Source organism: Malus domestica, chromosome 10 (assembly GCF_042453785.1).
Source record: "Malus domestica chromosome 10, GDT2T_hap1".
In the NCBI taxonomy this organism is placed as follows: Eukaryota; Viridiplantae; Streptophyta; class Magnoliopsida; order Rosales; family Rosaceae; genus Malus; species Malus domestica.
The window spans coordinates 39181791-39202803 of record NC_091670.1 but is presented as its reverse complement, the minus strand read 5'-3'; the positions used below and the strand labels follow the sequence as shown (position 1 = coordinate 39202803).

General features: G+C 36.4%; 2 protein-coding genes and 1 long non-coding RNA gene across 8 annotated transcripts; all 3 read left to right on the top strand.

Annotated features, from left to right (window-relative positions):
• Positions 1–7030: 7030 nt before the first annotated feature.
• On the top strand, positions 7031–10996 carry LOC103446347 (sodium/calcium exchanger NCL2-like). 3 transcript variants are annotated; one of them, XM_070806976.1, is made up of 8 exons: positions 7031–7621; positions 8830–9018; positions 9119–9300; positions 9509–9627; positions 9721–9991; positions 10168–10362; positions 10449–10518; positions 10706–10996. In XM_070806976.1, the coding sequence occupies exons 1-7, from the start codon at positions 7249–7251 to the stop codon at positions 10515–10517; spliced, it is 1398 nt and encodes a 465-aa protein (XP_070663077.1). In that variant the 5' UTR covers positions 7031–7248; the 3' UTR covers position 10518; positions 10706–10996. The 3 variants fall into 3 exon arrangements, with proteins under 3 accessions (XP_070663077.1, XP_070663076.1, XP_008383659.1); XM_070806975.1 differs by having other exon boundaries at positions 7032–7621; positions 10168–10518; XM_008385437.4 differs by having other exon boundaries at positions 7034–7621; positions 10210–10518.
• A 404-nt stretch (positions 10997–11400) lies between these two features.
• On the top strand, positions 11401–12607 carry LOC139188443 (uncharacterized). The gene is made up of 3 exons (XR_011571866.1): positions 11401–11841; positions 11943–12011; positions 12560–12607. It is a non-coding gene; the product is annotated as an uncharacterized lncRNA (long non-coding RNA).
• Positions 12608–14255: 1648 nt separating this feature from the next.
• On the top strand, positions 14256–18197 carry LOC103446346 (protein IQ-DOMAIN 9-like). Of its 4 annotated transcripts, none has more exons than XM_070806491.1 (6): positions 14256–14275; positions 15773–15863; positions 16372–16503; positions 16811–17038; positions 17229–17342; positions 17429–18197. In XM_070806491.1, the coding sequence occupies exons 2-6, from the start codon at positions 15789–15791 to the stop codon at positions 17762–17764; spliced, it is 885 nt and encodes a 294-aa protein (XP_070662592.1). In that variant the 5' UTR covers positions 14256–14275; positions 15773–15788; the 3' UTR covers positions 17765–18197. The 4 variants fall into 4 exon arrangements, with proteins under 4 accessions (XP_070662592.1, XP_028966176.1, XP_008383657.1 ...); XM_008385435.4 differs by lacking the exon at positions 14256–14275 and adding an exon at positions 15010–15177; XM_008385436.4 differs by lacking the exon at positions 14256–14275 and adding an exon at positions 15036–15177 and having other exon boundaries at positions 15751–15863.
• Positions 18198–21013: the final 2816 nt, after the last annotated feature.

Genomic DNA, 21013 nt, shown 5'->3' with positions numbered 1-21013 from the left:
GTATAAAAAGCAAGTTCTGTATAACAGTTATGAGGAGATTGCAAGCCCTGCTCCTATGTGTATAGACCATGAAAGATTTCACCATCTGCCGGAATCCGGATGCAAATTCACGGGTCGGGTTTGTTGCGGGAGAATCTTCGCCTCCTAGAATGTTAGTTTGTATAATGAAAGTCATTTATGTGATATCTTATAAACAAAATGTTTAACATGTAATAGTCCTACCATTTTTTGACATAAACAAATCGTGTGGATAGTTTTCATTAGATACTATTTGTATTTAATTTTAGGGTAAAAGACTGTTTATCACCCTCATGTTTCGTGGTTTTCAACATTTAGTACATCAAGTTTTTTTCGTCCCAGAGTCATACCTAAAGTGTAAATTTTGGGACAGTCTCATACATCTGTTAGTCAAACTGTTAGTTCTCCCGTTAAGTGATGACGTGGCGCTCTGATTGGACGCCACGTGTCATTAAAAATAAAAAATTTATTTAAATAAAAATAATATTAAATAATATTTAAATAATAAAATATTTAAATAATAATAATTTTTTTTTTTTCTTCTTCTTCTTTTTTTTTTTTTTTCTTCTTCTTCTTCTTCTGGGTTCGGTTTTTTTTTTTTTTTTTTTTTCCTTCTTCCTCCTCCTCCTCCTTCTTCTTCTTCCTTCTCCTTCCTCCTCCTTCTTCTTCTCCTTCTTCTTCTTCTTCTGGGTTCGGTTTCTCTTTTTTTTTTTCTTTTTTTTTTTCTTCTTCTTCTTCTTCCTCCTCTTTCTCCTTCTTCTTCCTTCTCTTTCCTCCTCCTTCTTCTTCTCCTTCTTCTTCTTCTGGGTTCGGTTTCTCTTCTTTTTTTTTTTTTTTTTTTTTTTTTCCTTCTTCCTCCTCCTTCTTCTTCCTTCTCCTTCCTCCTCATTCTTCTTCTCCTTCTTCTTCCTTCTTCTTCCTCTTCTTTTCTGGGTTCGGTTTTTTTTTTTCTGTTTTTTTCCTTCTCCTCCTTCCTTCTTAAGAAGGAAGAAGAAGGAGAAGAAGAATGAGGAGGAAGGAGAAGGAAGAAGAAGAAGGAGGAGGAAGGAGAAGGAAGAAGAAGGAGAAGGAGGAGGAAGAAGAAAAAAAAAAAAAAAAAAAAAAAAGAGAGAACCGAACCCAGAAGAAGAAGAAGAAGAAGAAGAAAAAAAAAAAAAAAAAGAAGAAGAAGAGAAGAAGGAAAAAAAAAAATTTTTATTATTATTTTATTATTTAAATATTATTTAATATTATTTTTATTTAAATAAATTTTTTATTTTTTTTAATGACACGTGGCGTCCAATCAGGGCGTCACGTCATCACTTAACGGGAGAACTAACAGTTTGACTAACAGATGTATGAGACTGTCCCAAAATTTACACTTTAGGTATGACTCTGGGACGAAAAAAACTTGATGTACTAAATGTTGAAAACCACGAAACATGAGGGTGGTAAACAGTCTTTTACCCTTAATTTTAAATAAAAAAAGTTAAATAATTTTTTATTACATGATGCAAAATGAATGGTTAAAATGTGAGGATCCTCATAATTTGGGTCCGGATCGTATTCAAAGGGAATTCTTTCTTCCAACCAAATGGACCAATTGTTTCAAACAAACCCATCGACAATTTATCAGGTTGAATTGGAGTGTTACTCTCTCACCACTTGCATGGAATTGGATCCCCTCCTGAGCAAATGGTGGGGATCCTCATGACTACACAACACGGGCTGTTGGATTTTGATTCAACGGCTACAATTCTTATAACTTTTAGAGGGACCCTCTTATTTGTAGTCGTTGGATCAAAATCCAACCGTTCGTGTTGTGTGATCATGAGGATCCCCATCATTTGCTCAGGAAGGGATCCAATTCCCACTTGCATAGTCAGTATAATCACTATTTGGGAAGAAAAAAAATGTGTTATTTCTATTTTTTTTTTTTAAATCTCAAAACATGTCAATATTCAAAATAAACAAGGGTCGTGCATCAAGGGTTAGGACTGTGCTGATTTTTAGGATCTTCTTTTCCAAGCCATTACGTTTCAGGTTCAAACGCTCCTCGTTTTTAACGTGAAATTAGTGAAAAATATTTGCTTGTTTAAAAAAAAAAAATTAAGGGTATGTTTGAAAATGATTTTGAGATGTATAACTACTTTTAGAAGAAGCACACGAGAGGTATTTTTTCATAAAATTACTTTAAAATCACCTTTTTAAATTTTTTTTTATTTATAGAGAAGCACATACGAGAGGGTGTTCTTCGTTTATCCACCAAAGAAGTCATCCTTGACGACATCCCGTTCCTTCCTTCCCCGTCGAACTGCCTCTCATCGCGGCTTCGCCATTGGAGGGTTCTTGGTAAGCCATCGAATGAACTCAGGGATGATGGAGTTAATTTGGCTTTTCTGTTTGTTTGCTTATTGATCAAAACCCACTTTACACTACACCGCATCACACATGCTGACATCTAATTTTCCTATAATTTTCCTATGTAAAGTCAAACGGTCCAAGTTTGGTATTAAATGATTTGGACCCCAAAGTTTCTATATAATGACTATTCAACCCTTGACTATGTGGACGTATGGTTCTTGTTGTAGCATTAGGTTGACAGAAAGACTATCATTCATGCATACGGTTTTCCCGTTTTGAAAAGGGATTAGTTGGTAGCTTCGTTACTGTAATTTACTTTTTGAGATATTAGAAAGACTTACAGAGGTATTTTAATTTTTTCATGACTATACCATTTTGTGATTCACCATCATCAAAAATCGAATCTAAGATGCCATGTGAAATAAGAGCTTAAAATGCGTCCCCAACTACTGAATCATTTGTGATGATTACTCTATGGTGCATGCATATGCAGGTTCGACTAGTTTTCAAGAATAAATGAAAGTAATTTAAAATACCACATTGTTAACAGAAAAAGAAGACTAATGTAGTCATTGATTATCTTTAGATTAGTCCAGTTCTCTTGTCATATGCATGGATACAAAGATCCTCGTACTGATGAAGAAATAAAAAACTAGAAAACAAGCTATTGTTTCACCAAAATTCAACCCACCTGTACCACTCCGCAGCCCATGTTTGGATCTTTAACCATGTTTCAACTCAGATTCCGCAGACAGTTAGGATAATGAAAGAGACCTACGAATACTAAAGCTCTATGATGAATCTTCGTATGAATCTCCTCGGGTTAATACTTGTTATGCTTGTGATCAATATAAAATCTTTAGTTACTACGTGATTACTTTAAAAAGAAAACTAATTAAAAAGACTTCAAATCTTTGCATTTTAATAAAAAATCATCCACTAATTTTATTTAATGATAATGGACAAAATAATAAATAAATAAAAATACCACATCCGCTTGCGTGCATATACCCCACCCCACCCCACATTTCCACTCTGTTTTCTCCCAATTGTCAGCTATCATTAAGACATTATTCTTATTATTATTATTATTATGCTTAGAATAAGAGAAAGACTTCAAATTGAATTACATTTTCTTAGTTTTATTTTTATGGTGTTGTTCCCACTAGTAGTAAGATGACGATAGATTTTTCAATGTGTCCGGAACACGGAGTGATACACCATGTCTCTATACAAGTGGTGAGATTCTTGAGTTAAAAAATAAAAGGGTAAATTACACAAAACTACCTCAACTATTGCGTTAGTCACAGTTTCATACCCCATCTTTAAAAAATGTCAATGTCATACCTCATCTCACAATTTATTACAATTTCATACCTTCCGTCAGTTGTTTGTCAATTCATTCGTTAAATGCTGACGTGGCTTGAGGTAGGACCCACTTCTATTAAAAAATTAATTAAATATTTAAAAAAACCTAAAAAACCAAACCCACACTGACACGCCCCAATCCTAATATTCCCCGAATACCAAGATAAGCACGTGCTAGCCGACACCTAAGGGTGACGAAAGCCATTTATTGAGTGCAAATGCTGAAAACAAGGGATAGATAAGACTTATAAATATAAAAGAATAAAGAATATGAATTTAAGGAACATGTTCAGAGCATACAACTAACTAGAACACTAAAAAAATAATACAAATTTGAGTGAATATGAGGATACACCGAGAGGACTCGAAGATGCCGGGATTGTATGCCTCAATTCTAAATCCTGAAAGGGGAGCAAAACAAATTTGAGTAGACCAAGTTGATATATATATATAATAAAACAGTTATCAACATATTAACCCCCATGTTTTATAAAAACACATATAACGTGATAAAAATAGGTTTTCCGAAACCTAGCATGCCATGTAATGTCTCAAATCATAACTTGTATATATAATAATCACTAGTGAATGTCCAATATCCCCCATGCCCCATGCTGGCTCCCCGTCTTTGAGCAAACAATCAGAGGAAAATTACCCTCAGGGCCCATGCTGGCTTCTCGTCCCTGTGCTAATAGCTAGAGGAAAAACACTTCAGGCCCTATGCCAACACCATAACCGTTGCCAGGGATGGACCGGAATCTATCCCTTTGTCCCGTAGCGGAATAGGGACCACTAGGTAAGTACAAAACCATTGAACATATATATATTGAAAAACAACTTCATAATATAAAGTCATCCATCATCTATACTATAAAGAGGTTTTCTAAACATATTCTAAATATCATATCGTCATCCATCAGATATTCTATAGGAACACGGGTTATAAGAAAAATACTAATAATTCAAAATAGCCTCAATAAGCATGTTATCTCACAAAACGTTTCATAAAACGTAATCATCAAATCATACTTTTCATGTATGCATTTCTACTATTAAAACTTGCATTTTTAGAAGGCGTCCACTTATAGATACTTCGCCGTTGAAGAGCCACACAAACTAACGAAGACAGAAACGCCACAATAATTGCCCATAAGCACATAAAGGGTCCAATTGATAAAACTATATTATAACAATTGAATTTGGGAAAACAGATGTTGGAAACGGATTCAAGACGTCGAATTACCCTAAAAGGGTCCCGGGTAAGTTTCGTAAAAGTCAACAAAATATTCCTAAAATATTCCAGAGAATATTCCCTGACGGAATATTCCCTAACAGAATATTCTCCATAAAGGATTTTGGGCCAGCTAGGGTTTAGGGTTTGAAAGGTTAAAGGGTTTAGTGGTTAAGGCTCTAGGTTAAAAGGGTTTGGGTTAGGCTTTTAAGAAGGGTTGGGCTTTAAGAGTTTTGGGTCCAAAAGGGTTAAAGGGTTTAAGGTTTTGGGCTTAAGGGTTTACATGGGCTTGGATTTTAAAAGGGGTTTTGGGATAAAAAGGTTAGCGGGCCAAGGCCCGAGCTTGGCCTGAGATCAAAAGAGCCTAAGGCCCGAGTTAAAACAGCCCAACGGCCTAGGTTTGGTGGGTCACCGGACCTCAAGAAGAAGAAGGCTGGATTTCGACCAGAAAACTGAACAAACTTTAAACGTTAATCACTTTGTCAATACTCAACGAAATCGAGTGATTCAAAAATGGAAATCATAGCTCTTGACGAGACGAAGAGAATGGTACCTCACACGACGTCTAACTCACCGTGTTTTGGGCGAAAAATGCCTCGAAAGCTACTGAGGTTATCGGAAACTAGGTAAGATTCAAATGGATATAACTTCTTCAATACTCAACGAAATTGGGTGAAACAAAAAGGAAAGTTGTAGTACTCAGGGAATTGTCTTGGTTTGGCTAGAAATTGCCTTGAAATGGACGGTGCTCGCCAGAAAATTTGGAAAAGCTACTCCAAGCTATTTTATGTGATTCACACATATACACCACTTAAAACAAGCTTCGATCTAACCCTAAAACACAACCCAAGGGTTTCTAGAAGCTTACCAACGTTGAAAAAAATACGAAACTTGTCGAGAAAGATGATGAACAATACCGGCCGAATGGAAGATGAGGGTTTGGGGTATTCTTTCCTTGAAACTTAGTTCATAAGGGTGATGGTGGTGGTGTTTATGTGGTTGTTGTGGTGTTTGATGATGAGGGAGATAAGGGTGTGCAGGGAGGGAGAACAAGGGTGAGAGGGAGAGAGTGTGAGTTGTAGAGTGATGAGAGAAAGTGAGAGGAAAATGAGAGAGTAACCAGGGAATACAAAAAGAAGGTGGGCCCCACGGGCTCACCAATTAAGACCCAAAAACAATTTTAAAAGTAAGATAACCTCAAACTTAGTGAAAATACAAATTAAATTGGGGGTGGGGTGTAACCACACCCAGATCTTCCTCATCAACCTGTGTGCCCCCCTAACCTTCCTTCACCACCCCACCGCCATCTCTCTTCCTTCATCTTCACCACCCCACTACCGCCTATCTTCACCACCCCACCAAAAAAACCAAAGAAAAATAAAATTTGGCAAAAACAAAAACAAAGAAGCTCGAGACTTAAGCTCAACAGAAGACGCGAAGCTGAAACTTCGACGAAATCCACAACCACAAAAGACCCAAACCCTAGAGGAACAAAACCCACCTTCCCATTACAGCCATTGTTGTCGCAGTTCGAAAACCCCAAAACGGAGAACCCAATATTGCATCTCTGGATCCCTCCTCCCAATCTGGTCACAATCTCCAACCCGCCACTCCAAATTGACTGAAAAATCTTAGTAGATTCTGCAAACAATTAGGATACTGAAATATACCTGCCAATACTGCAACTCACTGGTGAATCTTCATATAGATTTATTTTATTAATACATTGATATTTTTACACTAAGAGTTATTAATTTATTTCTACATTGTGGTTATTTTAAATGATAAGAGTCATAAGATGATACATATCTTGAACTGCTCTAATTTATTAGAAGGAAAATTTAATATTTAAGTGCAAGAAGTACATTGTCATAACCAACTGATCTAACTTATATACACATAATTCGATAAACTATTCAATTTATTCATTAATGTGTGCATTTATATTTAAAAAGTTTCATTACTTATATCCAAAACTATGCAATGGTTGATGGCATCATGGCATTGTGGGGCAAGTGAATAGAATATTTGGTTACATTATTTAAAAAGTCCAATTAGGTAGTAGGCAGCTTTTTCTGCAAACCTGCCACATTATCCTTCGTTCTTATTGTTCAAAATCTAGACGAAGGAAAAGAGGGATTTGCTAATGTCAAACAACTTGCTTATTTTTTTGCCTATTTTTGTCTGATGTCACAACTTGCATGGTATTGATCTCCATTTAAACCTAATCAAGCACCAAGTTTCCTTCTCATTTGTAATAATTTTTCATTACAAAGCTGTCTCTGGATATGTCAAGACCAGCTTTGTTCATCATTTTTCTGGTCCTCCAACTAGTCCATTTAGGAAGCGGCCGGATTGTTAGAGACTCCAGTCTTATATCCGATGGAATAAACGACGAAACAAGCCAATCTTCGATCGTCGAAGCGCTGAATCTTAAAGCAGATTCTGTGACTTGTGAATCAATTTATGGCTTCTTGCCTTGTGCAACTTCAGTTTGGGGTTTTCTTTTTCTGATAATCGTCTACGAGGTCTTGCTCTCCCTCGCAGATCATTACGTTTCAAGAGGATCTGAAATCTTCTTTGAATTGTTTGGGACTGGTATCTTTGGTGCTAGTGCTTTCCACCTGCTTGGCTTGATTCCACAAGTTGGAGTGGTTCTTGGTAAGATCCCTAATTTCTTCCCAAACCTCAGCTTGTATTGTTTGTTATTAGTTCATCGATCGTCTTCCTCTCCTCTATATTGTTCTTCATTTCATAGAAATAGACAATTAAAGCACCATTTTGAAGAATCAGAAAAATCGTAAATAGTCCGAGTATTTCTCACTGACATTAACAGTTATTAATTAGCGGAATTGTACTAATTATAAAAAATGTAAGTCATCAAAGATTGAGTCTTGGGTTAGTAGTATGATAAAATACTCTAAGGGGTGGATAGTCAATGTTAATCCTCCTTCATGCATATTCATCCATCAAGAAGTTGGAGACTATTTTATTAGTCAATGTTGCCAGCTTGGTTCATTTTTCTTAGCTTAATATTTTTTCCGAATACAATAAAGGAAATAATAGTTATTTAAAACAATAATATATTTACAGTCTATTCTCTCTTTTTTATTTAATCAGGTATATACAATGAATTCAAAAGGTAACAACTCTGCAAATCCCTGAACATGTTACCATGTCAACAAAAATCAAAATATTAGAGCAGGTAAAATAAGAGAGAGAATTTTGAAAATTTACGGAAAAAAAAAAGTACCTAAACTGTGATGACCATAATCTTATATATCGTTAGGAATCTAACTTCGAGGAATTAAAGTTTTACATAAAAGTTTAATTATCTTGGGTCTCTATTTTGTGGCTCAGTTGCTCACCTCTATTTATATGGTATTAGAACTATACTCATGTGTTGAATCGTTGATCTCAACAACTCATGTGTTTAATTTTGTGGCTCAGTTGCTCACCTCTATATATGTAAAATGACGAGCGTGTTGAGAGTGCGAATTAATGAGTATCAGTTGCTCACCTCTATAGATGTAAAATTACGAGCGTGTTGAGAGTGCGAATTAATGAGTATTAGAGATTCATGGTTTAAATGATTTTTTTGTTATATGATATATTTTGTTAGATTAAATCTTAGTTAGTCATCAACTGGATTTGAACTCACACCGTCATACAAGAGCTCAACACCTTTCTACTATTGTGGTAAAAGCCCACTTGCATAGTTTAAATGATTTTGACTTGTCTAGTAATTGCTTGACTATTTGGAGAGAAAAGTTCAGAAGTTTTGGTTTTAACTTTTAAATCTAAGTAATACATTTGACATGTATTATGTCTAGTAAATTCATGACGACAATTCACATTTTGTTCCTCAGTAACTGGAATTACAGCAACTACAGAAACTGCGGAGGAAATGGCAAAAATGAACATGAGCATGCTTGCAGGATCAACAATCATGATTCTTACCCTAATTTGGGGTTCTGTTGTTGCTTTCGGTAGCTCCGACCTCTCGGATTCTCAAACTTCATCAAATTCAGAAAATAAGAACCCCTTCAGTTTAACTGGTTTACTTCTTCTCTGATCTCCACAAACACTAATCAACACTCATTGAGAGAGAGGTCTAAAATATGATAACTTCATGTGTAAGTAAACATGGTTGTGCAGGTTCCGGTGTAAGAACTGATGTCGAAACCCAAGATACAGCAAGAATCATGATGCTCTCGTTGATTCCATATCTCGTTCTTCAACTGGCAAAAATCTTGACTTCAACCACAGCGGTTCGAGTTGTGATCTTAATTTCTCTACTGATTGCATCTGCAATCCTTGCCACTTACATCATCTACCAGGTAACACAACTTCAAGAACATTAAATCTGCCTCGGCAATACTTAGATGATAGTAAAAGTTTGATTTATTGTGTATGAAAGATGAAATAATTAACATACTGAAATAATAAGAATCCGAGAAAGACTTTTGTTTGTTTATATGAACAAAGTACAAAAGTTAGAAATGTTGTATTCGTGAACTTCTTAACTGATAGAAAACAATTATGCAGTTCTTTCAACCATGGATTCAGAGCAGAAGGCTTGAATATTTGATGCGTAAATACATACCGAAGATACTGCCGAGTCTTCTGACAGTAGACGGAAACGCTAATGAATCCAGTATAAAAGAGTAAGTACCCGGTTTCTGTTTTTAGTTCACTCCACCTGAATCGCTGAAATGCCATGATCTCATCATTTAGTCGTTTTCTTAATTTATTTGCAGGCTGTTCCATAGAATAGACAAGAATCATAACACATACATATCAGCAGATGAACTTAGAGCATTGATCCTAGGAATACAAATAGAAGAAATAGGTCTGGATGATGATGATTATGCAGAAGAAGTGATGAAGCAATTTGATCTCTCTGGCGACGCTCAAATAGCTGAGACGGAGTTTGTGAATGGAATCTCAAAATGGATTAATCCAGATAAGACCCCTGCCAACGGTAAAGGTAATGAACATAGATCGCTTTTCAGAAGAAATCATTCCAAGGTATAAATTCAGCCCCGGTAGGACTATAAGTATATATATATTTTTTTACACAAGCAATATTTTACTTTAACTAATGTAAACATCGGGAAGAGGGACTTGAAATTACCCGCATAAGGGATGAGCACACCTGCTCTTACGCCCGCATTTGCCTGATAGGACTATATTTGAATGCTTAGAAAAACAAGAGTTTCATCTGGGTCATTAAACTGCACTTGCAGAATGAGACATCTATGGAAGATCAGCAGACACCGCTGATCTCTAAGAAAAAGAAGACTAGGGGTGCTGATACATCGTGGATGAATCTCCTGAAGGCTGCTTTTCTAATTATTCTAGGAACTGCCATAACGGTTTTTCTTTCAATGCCCCTCATGGTAAGTCTCCAAGAGTTTTCCACTGCTGCAAGCATCCCTTCTTTCACGACCTCGTATGTTGTGATACCCTTGGCTACAAATTACAGACTGGCGCTAATGTCTGTATCGTCTGCCAAAGAAAAGACGGAGAATGCCATCTCTTTAACACTGTCTGAGGTCTGTTTCTCTCCATAAACTCAAATATATTGTTTTAACTACTTCACACACTTGAGCGTCTAATGATGTCAAACACTTATTTCTCCCTGATTTATACTTCAAAAGTCCGTCCCTAATACTCCCCATAAACACAGCACTGCAACTCCATATGATCAATATCATCTGACATTTGAACTGTTCTCTGCAGATTTACAACGCGGCATTCATGAACAATATTGTGGGGTTGATCATATTTTTGGCTCTTGTTTATATACGCAATTTATCATGGGATGTCGCTGCTGAAGTTTTAGTTGTTTTAATTATTTCGATAGCGGTTGGTCTTTCTGCAAGCTTCAGCAGAAAGTTCCCATTTTGGACAAGCATTCTAGCATACATTCTGTACCCCATATCACTGCTGCTGGTTTATGTTCTTACCATTGTTATCGGATGGTCTTAAGCTAGCAGTTTCATGACTAATCAAACTCAAACTTTACATGTTCTTCTTACCACTGTTATCGGATGGTACGTATAAGATAGTTATTGGTGGTAAACACCAAATATTATTACAGCAAAATAGGCTTTTCATTGTAGCCAATATCTAAATGTTACAGCAAATATAATTCAGACTGTAAATAAAAACATAAACTTAAAGATCACAAGTAAACTTAGCAATTTGGCATTAAGAAATGTATGTATGGTGATTAGCACTTAATTAATTCTTAAATAAAGTTAACAAAAAATTAAAAAAATGCAATTGGTCCCGTGGCTTAGTTGATTAGAGCGCGGCTCTTATGAGCCGGAGGTCACGAGTTTGAGCCTCATCGAACCAGTTGTCTGATTTTACATTTTTAATTAGTATTTTTCTCATTGAGTTTGCCATTTGTTGGCTAATTCAGTATAAAATTGGCATATAAGAATTGGGATTGGCTACAATTGTTACACCCACCCCTAATTTAAATTGTATTTTCACTAAGTTTGATATTATCTTGCTTTTAAAATGATTTTTGGGTCTTAAATGGTGTGTCCAAGGGGGCTACCCCCCCCCCCCCCTGTTTTGTCCCTTGGTTCCCTTTCCTTTTTCTTTTATTTTTCTGAAAAGTCTTCCTCTTTCTCTCTTCTCCCTCACTCTCCCTTACACTCTCTCGGCTCTCTCTATCTCAACCCTTCCGAGGGCTTTTCTTACCAACAAACATCACCATTGTCTTTATCTCGTCGCTATGAACTCAACCATAGTCTTGGCATCTTAGAAGTCGAACCATGAAGCCCCGTACACGAGCTCCGACGCAGACCGCCACTTTCGAGGTAATTTCCGGCCAAACCACAGCGCGTTGGCCAATGTGCAAGGTATCAATCTCTTTGTCTCGCTGAGAACTACAACTTTCCTTTTTGTTTCACTCAATTTCGTTGAGTATTGAAGAAGTTATACTCATTTGAATCTTACCCAGTTTTCTGCGACCTCCGAGGCTTTCGAGGCATTTTCCGGCCAAACCACAGTGAGTTAGACGTCGTGTAAGGTATCATTCTCTTCATCTCTTCGAGAAATACAAATTTTGTTTTTGAATCACTTGATTTTGTAGAGTTTTGACAAAGTTATGGCCGTTTAAAGTTGGTGTGAATTTCTGACCTAATTCCGGCCTTCTTCATCCTTGGGTCCGGCGACCCACCAAACCCAAGCCCTTTGGGCCTTTCCTGCCGAGCCCAACCCAAAACTCATTTCAGTTTTATTATTTATTTTATTAATTGTTGTAAGTTAAAGGCCTTTGGGCCAAATTAGCTAAAGCCCTAAACCTTTTTATCTAGAAACCCAAAACCCTTAGGCTTAAGGCCTTCGGGCCTTTTTAACCAGGGCCCTAAGCCCTCTCCTCTAAACCTAGCCCACCTAATTAACTAAACTCAAACCCTTTATGTGGAATATTTAAAGGATATTCTGTTGACATTTTACGAAATTTATCCAGGACCCTTCTTAGGATAATTCGACGTTCTGAATCCGTTTCCAATTTCTGTTTTCCCAAATTCAATTGATATTATATAGTTTTATTTATTGGACTCTTTATGTGCTTAGGGGCAATTATAGTGGCGTTTCTGTCTTCACTAGCTACGTGACTTTTCGACGGCGAAGTACTGTGAGTAGACCTCTTCTAAAATTACATGATTTTATAGTTCAATTGCATAAATGAATAGCATGTCTTACGAGTTTATAATTTGATTTTATATTAAGCATGTTTATTGAATATGTTGATTCTCGTCTCGTGTTTTTGGTGAAGACTTAATTGTTGGCCTATATTGAGCCATATTTTAAAATATCGTATTTTCTATAAAAACCATGAACTGGTAGACTATCTGATGGATGACGATAGGATGGTAGAACATGTTTTAGAAACCCCAATTTATAGTATAGACGATGGATGACTTTATACTATGAAGTGGTTATTTATGAGGGACGTACCTATTTGTGCATACCTAGTAGACACTATGCCGCTTGGGGCGAGGATCTGGTGTTGGCAAATAGGCCGGGAGAAATAATCCCTAGTGAAAGGCTGAGGGACACGGAGACAGGCATTGGGCCGGAAGGGAGTTATCTCTGGCTACGGGCACAGAGACTTAGGTGTAGGCATTGGGCCGGGAGTTATATTATTATTAAATGATCTTACTAGCAGCACACCGCGCTTACGAGACAATACACGCAATGATTTATATGATGTTTTTCCGCGTTATACCTGTTGAGATGTTTTATGGCATGCTAGAGTTTCAGAAAAACCTATCACTTATTATGCTAGTAGTTTTCATTATATATAAACCTAGGGGTTAGTATGTTCATAACTGTTTTTGTATTATGTATGTATATAAACTTGGTCCACTCACCTTTGTTTTGCGCTCACTTTCAGGATTTAGAATCAAGGCATACTATCCCGACGTCAACGTCTTCGCTTTGGCATATTCGAGTCCTCTTGGTGTAGGACCCACATCCGTTATTTATTAAATCTTATATTAATTCATTGTATTTTAATTTTCTAACTCTTATTTATTTCTTATTCTTAGCTTTTGTATCAATTAATGGCTTTCGTCACCCTCGGGTGTCGCCCAGCACGTGTCTATCCTGATAAATATCAGGGTCGGGGCGTGTCAACAATACTTACATGTGTATAATACAATCTCAAACAAACAACCATTCTACCATAATTAGGATTAAGTAAATCAAGTCTAAAGAAGAGGGTATTTTTCTCATCGAGTTTGCCGTTTGTTGGCTAATTCAGTATAAAGTTGGCATATAAGAATTGGGATTGGTTACAATACTTTTATGTATTTAATACGATATCGAATAAACCATTTTAACATAATTAGGTCTGAGTAAATCAAGTCTTAAGAAGAGGTCCATGAAGAGTAGTAGATGTATGTAATAGCAAATGACCATTTGGTCTTGCATCTTTCAATCTTCACTTGCTTTTTAAGGGATCTTGAATTCAAATCTCATGAACGACAATTGTTGATAAAAAGATAGATGAATCCAGTTAAGTCACAATATCGATATTTGAGATTTTTAATAAAGCAAAATTTTCTTAAAAAGTAATCTGACCATAAACTTGTTTAACACACTAAAAGAGTGCTAAGCCACAAAAAAAGGGGTTGTAGAAGCATGTGGAGCTACATTTGTTTCTCTCCAACTATACTGAAATCACCAGGAAACAAAAATATCACATCTCCTACCAAATTTTCCAACTTCACATCCAATCTCCAGCTTCAATTGGAATCCTGCCAAATTCCGAAATAACCTCAACAGGTAAAATTTGCATTGCATGAACCTTCTTAATCACCCACACTTTTAAGATGGTGAAAAACGTGCATTGTATGATAAGGTGATGATTTATGCTTTGGATAATCTGGAGTATTGTAAAAGGATTGCATAATTTTTAACAAAATGAAGAAAGTTTTATCCTTTATTTTCTAATTTTGGTAAAGATTGAAGCTTGATGACGAAATTCAGAGAAATAGAAAGGCAGCACATCTCAATCAGACGGTGATGATATTGACAATATTGGTTTGTTCTGCCATCGCTGTAGCCGGCTTTTGTTGAAGTTTCAAATCCTACAAACCACGAATTGGGATCTACTTCAGATCTCTCTGTCTAGAGTTCTAGAGTTCGTGAAACGAAAAATTTGGATCACTCAATTTCAATACTACGATCCTTGTCCATCTCAATGGCTTACTTCACAAAAATCTAAAAATTTGAACAATCTAAATCTCTTAATTTACGTACTTTGAACACAAAAATCCAAAATGAATCTCATTTCCCAACCCACCACTCCAACCCCACACGGTGAGTTGTAATAGCGTTAGTTGAGCCTATGATTGAGGTGTGAGAAAATTAAATAAAACAAAAGTAAAAGATTCATTTTTATATTATATGAAAGATTTGTAATTTTGTATTTTGCAAGATTTTTAATTTAATTTTAAAAAAAATTGTGAGAGAGGTGATGGGCCATGGCAATCTACATTCCACCACACCCACCTTTTAATCATTCTCTCGTCTCTCTCGTCTCTCCCACCTTTCTCAGGGGTTTTGCTTCTTCCTTACTTCTTCTTTTTACAACAACCGCCTTTTTCCTCCAAAATCTTGAGCACCCATTTCCCAGAAACAAAAAAAGAAAACTGTTTTCTTGGAGATTTCAAGCTGCTTCTCTGGTATGTGAGTCTTACCCAGATGCTGTTTTCTTTGGTTTCGCATTGTTTGCCTTACTTTTTGAGTTGACAATATGATTTGAGGACAGCCCTTTTGTGCATTTGGGAGATATGGGTGGGATCTGGTTGTTAAATGCGTAAGGGGTTTATAGATACCAGATTGGTATGGAAGTCAGTTTACACTATGATAATTTCCTGGAAACATTGTTGTGTCTTGCATTTGACTTCAATTGGTTTTCGTTTGGAGAAGTGATTTTCGCGCTTTCATTTTCTAGTCATGCACTCCTCCGTTCTTGTTCTAGCCTTCGGATTGAATAAGCATCGAAGGAGAATCAAGGGACGAAAGAGAGTGCAGAAGGAATAAATGAGAGTGAATAGGCAGTACTGTGAGGATTATGTAGTTTGGTCAGCAGTTAGCATATTGTGGTTTTCTCTGTTTGTTATTGGATAATGTATGCTTAAACATTAACACAATTGGATTGATTTCAGAGGACAAAGAAAATTACAATTTTTGCATGCTTAAAGTTAATTCCTTGTTGTTGCTTAATGTTGATGGTGAATGTATTTAACTGGTAGGGTTATGTTAAATTGGATACAGAGTTTCGCTATCAGGTATGGGTTCCGGGCGTTGGTTTAGGGTGTTAATCGGCTTAAAGAAAGCAAAGGACGGCAATTCAAAACAGTTGAAGGTATAGAGCCTGAAATTGCTCTACATTGTTTAGCTCTTGGTAACGATATGCGATTTGCAACTGTAAAGTTTATCCTACTTATCATTATATTTATTTTTAATCCGAAATTGAAATATTGTTCTGGAGCGTTTGATCTTACATATCAATCAGTAATTAGTATTGACCAACAACTGAAAATTTGAAATCAAGTGACGTTAAAATATCTCTTTTGTTTCAAAATAAAGAAGGAAATCGGGTTAGGAATTTGGAAATCTTAAATGTAGTGTATGAAGGTTTAGGATTCCAACTCTCCAACACTGCTGCTGGCATAGTATACCTGAGTTATACTACCGTTTTACTTCATGAACAAAAAAAAAAAAGCTAAATCGAGTCATATGAGTGAATGTGTGGTTTATGCTTTAGTGGTAGCTTGCTACTAGTAGCAAAGGCTAGGAATTTATACGTGATGTCGCAAGACTGATGATGGTATGAAATTGTAATTTCTCACCCCTCATTACTTTTCTGGCAGGGATCATCAGCTCATGGAAAATCAAGTTCCATAAAATTGAAAAAGTCGAGTTTTGCGAATGGTCAAAATCTTGGATTGCCAATTGAGGATATAGCTGCAATTCGGATTCAGACTGCTTTCCGTGCATATGCTGTATGTATATGTGCACTAAAGTCTATAAATATATGAAATTTTTATGCTGTTTGCGTTCTTTACCCAGTGATTGTGTGGAATTTTTTTTTATGTCTTTGGTTTTGCATTCTTCTTATTTAGTGAATGGTGTTTAGTTCGAATCTTGATGAGCAATGAGGAATTGGTAACAAAGTTGAATGATGTTATTACATTGAATTTTTTTCCCATTCATGCTAGATGGAGAGCAATTTAGGCATTCATGCATGAAAGAGCACTTTTTGTTATGCTGGTTTTTTTGGTTCCTAAGATTTTCTTTCACCCATTGCAGGCTAGAAAAGCTTTACGCCGTTTGAAAGGGATTGTAAAATTGCAACTAATGATCCAAGCTTTTCCTATTACTAAGCAAGCTACAACTACATTGAGCTATCTTCATTCATGGAGTAAAATACAAGATGAGGTTAAAGCTCGCCGACTCTGTATGGTAACAGAAGGACGGATCAAGCAGAAGAAAATAGAGAGTCAGCAAAAACTTGAGGCAAAGCTTCATGACATAGAGGTGAGACCAGCAGCTTCCATATCTGTTAGCTTGCCGGACTTGAAATTTATTTATAGTAGGATTCTGTAAGTTTCTTCATAATCTTGGTGTAATCGTGCTACGGAACTATCATCTCATCAGCCTCAGGCCCTCATGACTACACATGCTTGATTTCATAGTAACATTGATTAGTTGTCTTAATCGGTGACAGGCGGATTGGTGTGGTGGCTCTGAAACAATGGATGAAGTTCTTGCAAGGATATATCAAAGAGAAGAAGCAGCAGTTAAGCGTGAGCGGGCTATGGCATATGCATTTTCTCATCAGGTAGACTATTTTCTCATATTTGTACTTTATTTGTTGATTTGACCCTTGTACCAATTGACATGGAAAACATATTCCATGATTTGTAGTGGAGGGCCAACTGCAGTCAGAGCCAAATCTTGGGTAATTATGAGCTCGGTAAAGCTAATTGGGGTTGGAGCTGGAAGGACCGCTGGATTGCTGCTCGCCCCTGGGAAAGCCGTGTGCAGTCACCTAGCCCAAGGAAAGTGCAGAGTAAGCAAGCAAGCCCAGTTGGTAAGAATATAAATTCACCAACGCCAAAAGCTTCGGTTATAGTTAAACTTCCTTCGTCAAATGGTAAGGCAACTACAAAGGCTCAGAGATTGTCTTACTCAGCTGTCGAAGAAAAATCAGTGGCAAGTGCAGAGGGCATTAAAACTGAAGAACAAAACACTCAGAAATGAACATCGACTTTGTTGGTGGTTCTGATCCAATGGTAGAAACTAAATAAGAATGTCTTCAGTATCTTATGGATTCAAACTGCAGAAAAGTGAGGGAAGAGCCATTTAAAAAAAAAACGCGGTCATTTCTGATTCTTGTACATGGAGTGGTGTGGAAGTAATGTGCTTGCGCGTGTAGTAACGGATTTTCGAGCAGGACCTGGATTTAGGGCTGATCAGAACATCCTTCTATGATTCTTTCTTCTTTTTTTCCCTCTGTTCTTCATATTAATGTATATTTGAAAGAAAAATAATAATCTATTTATATTGTAAATAGACAAAATATTTGTTGGGGGTGGATTATTCTGTGCTTTCGCACACTGTAATTAGAAAGTGCTTTGGTTGTTGTCTTTCAGATTTTTCACCAGCATGCTTAAATGACTTGTGTTGCTGCAAATCTTTGCTCTTTGAATTACTTTTTGTTCTTAAATGATTCATTTTTTGAAATTCAAGGTCCTTTTTTTACTCGATTCAGTCCATCAGATTTTGAGTGAAGTGTAAAAATTAGAAGAAGAGTTATTTTGCCAACGAGGGTTGGTTCAGTTGGTAAGGGCGTGCTTGTGATTGACTCCCAATCCAAGTGTCATTCTTAATGACAGTAGTTATCGTTGGTGCACGATTCATAAATTTCTGCGTGAATCCAAACAAGCAATTAACGCGATAAGAACTATCTTTAAAACAAAACTGGGGGGAAATTTAGAGTGCTATAATATATCCCTTATTAGTATTAACGTAACATAAGAGATACTGATAAACATGCGAGAATCTCATGAAGTCTAACCTTTTTAAGTAAGCTCAGAAGGCTAGTATATGTATCATTAAATTCCACATCCTTGGCCTACATAAGAGGATATAATTAAGGGAACTTTAATGAAAAGCTCCTAGTACTATTTATTTTAACGAAAAAAAATCATATTTTTACACTAAAAAGTCAATCCTGGTATTATTCATTTTACCCTTTATTTTATCCTTATCGTTAAAACTCAAAGTTTTCAAACCATTTTCATTAGTTTTCCTTATAATTAATAATGCACACATTAGTTGACATGACTCTGCACCTACAAAATGGAAAATACAGTTGTTTTATAAAGTTTTCATAATTAAATATTAGATTGCTCTAATGCTCACTAATGCCTTTAATAATTGGCTTTCCATCTATCTTTTTTATTGGCAAGGCCATAGGTTGTTGGTGTTGGTACATTTTTAATATTAAACAAGTTAATTAATTATAACCGTCATTATTTGTTGTAAGTGGAAAATTAACTCTTGTAACTCTTTTCTTGTTAATATGTGTTTATTACCCTATTCACTAAGGATGATAATAAATCTATAATTAGTAGCATTTTCTCTGTCATCTTTTTTATTCATTGTCCCACTACCTTTTTTTCTACAACAATACTATCTCTATTTCCATCTTTTTGGTTATTACTTACGGGGCAAAGAAGGGTGTTCGTGTGGACAAAGAAGGGTGTTCGTGTGGTGTAGCTTTGGACTCTTCCTTTCGTGCAATAGGTTTGAGTCACACAACGATTTAGTTGGGCTATTATATCTTAAATGGGACAAGTCTAGGGATATACTGTTGCATTGCCGATTCGTGGACTTTTTCAAATCACAGTAATCTTGAACCTCCTTAAAAAGTACGAGATACTCACACCTCGGCCTAATTGTCTACATTCTTATTAGAAGAATATTATTTCATTATAATTTCTTATCACAATTTTCTTGTAATCTTTCCTACAATTGACTTGTTGCCTCGTTGGCTCTTCCATGCCCCCAAAGTTGTAGGTTCCAAATCTTAAAGAAACAAGGTAATAGGAAGGGAACTTGGGTTTGAACTTTGGTCAAGTTAATTAGAAGTGTTCTCCACCTTCTACTCCAGCTTCGAATTCCTTTCTTTGTAATTTAGATTAGACAAAAAATTTAGGAGATTTTAGAGATAAGGGCTTGTTAAAGATGATTTTTAGAATATAATCCAGAAGGTTTTCAATATCTACAAAAGATTCTTCATTTTAATGCACCATGATATGTCACTTATAATAAAACCACATGTTTTACTACTATTTACAAAAATGCCATCGCTATTGTCTACAATGTAACCTCCACCATCAAATTTCAAAAAATGTAACGGTTACATCATTATCACCCATAAAAGTAATCTCCATCTTCATTGTCCAAAAAATGTCACCTTTATTGTCTATAACTATAACTACCTACTTTTTGTTTTTTTTATAAATATTTATACAAATTTTATACTGTGTGGAGAATGCACTAATTTATGTTCGATAGTTTCGGTACGGTCAATTAGGTAAGTTATATAGTTTAAGTATGATAGATACGGTACGATCAATTAGGTTGTGATTTCACATTCTATTTTCTCTACATACAAAATTGTTATTTTCACTTATCTTAGGATTCATTTTTAATTTATTGAATCCAAAACCATAAAAACAAAAACGAATTCATCTAGAATATAGGTACACTATATTGTTCTACATACAAAATTGTACATTTAGGTACCGTTTGGTACGTGGGACGGGACGGAACAGAGTGAGACGAGGCGTTCCGTCCCACGTTTGATGCGCCTAAAACGGGTGGAATGCGTTGTTCCACGAGACGAGTTTTAAGTGAATTTTTGTTCTGCCTCACCCCCTAGAATGATTCGTTCCACATTCGTGGAACACAAAATTATAACATTTCAAGACAAAAATGCCCCTCTTCCATTGTCTCTTTCCTCATATATCAACCTCTCCGTCTTCTTCTTCTTCCTCCTCCCTTCCATCATAGCCATAGTTTTCCACGACATCTCTCAATATTCAGAAAATGGGGAAGCCATCCAAAAGCAAGAAATCTGAGAATCTGTGAGATGGTTGGGGAAGCCAGCTGGAGAGTTTCGCTGGCGAACCAGAGTCGCCGAGAAGAAGAATTAAAAGATCCAATCTCATTCTGGCCGTACGATCAGAGCAATGGCTTGGTGGTGCTGGCTTCCCTATAGCCGCCGTTGGATGAGTTGACTTTGAAAGTTGACTTAGAGCTAGTGAGGGAGAAAGAGTCGTCGTGACCGTCTCCAAAGAAGTAGTGGCCGATCAGGGGCTGCGATCGGAGGGATAAGAAGTCGAAGTCAGCGGCGGTTCCGATAACGGAATCGACGGCTGAGTTTGGGAGGGAGCCTATGGAGGAGCCGTAGCGGGTCAAACCGGTCGTGCTTGGTCTTAG

Excerpts from the sequence above, each read along its gene's own strand:
- LOC103446347 (XM_070806975.1), top strand. The coding sequence starts at position 7,249 with ATGTCAAGACCAGCTTTGTTCATCATTTTTCTGGTCCTCCAACTAGTC. Across the intron at positions 9,019-9,118 it reads GAACCCCTTCAGTTTAACTG|GTTCCGGTGTAAGAACTGAT; the intron begins GTTTACTTCTTC and ends ATGGTTGTGCAG. Across the intron at positions 9,628-9,720 it reads AATGAATCCAGTATAAAAGA|GCTGTTCCATAGAATAGACA; the intron begins GTAAGTACCCGG and ends ATTTATTTGCAG.
- LOC103446346 (XM_029110343.2), top strand. The coding sequence starts at position 14,977 with ATGGCAATCTACATTCCACCACACCCACCTTTTAATCATTCTCTCGTC. Across the intron at positions 17,039-17,228 it reads CAAAGCTTCATGACATAGAG|GCGGATTGGTGTGGTGGCTC; the intron begins GTGAGACCAGCA and ends AATCGGTGACAG. Across the intron at positions 17,343-17,428 it reads CATATGCATTTTCTCATCAG|TGGAGGGCCAACTGCAGTCA; the intron begins GTAGACTATTTT and ends CATGATTTGTAG.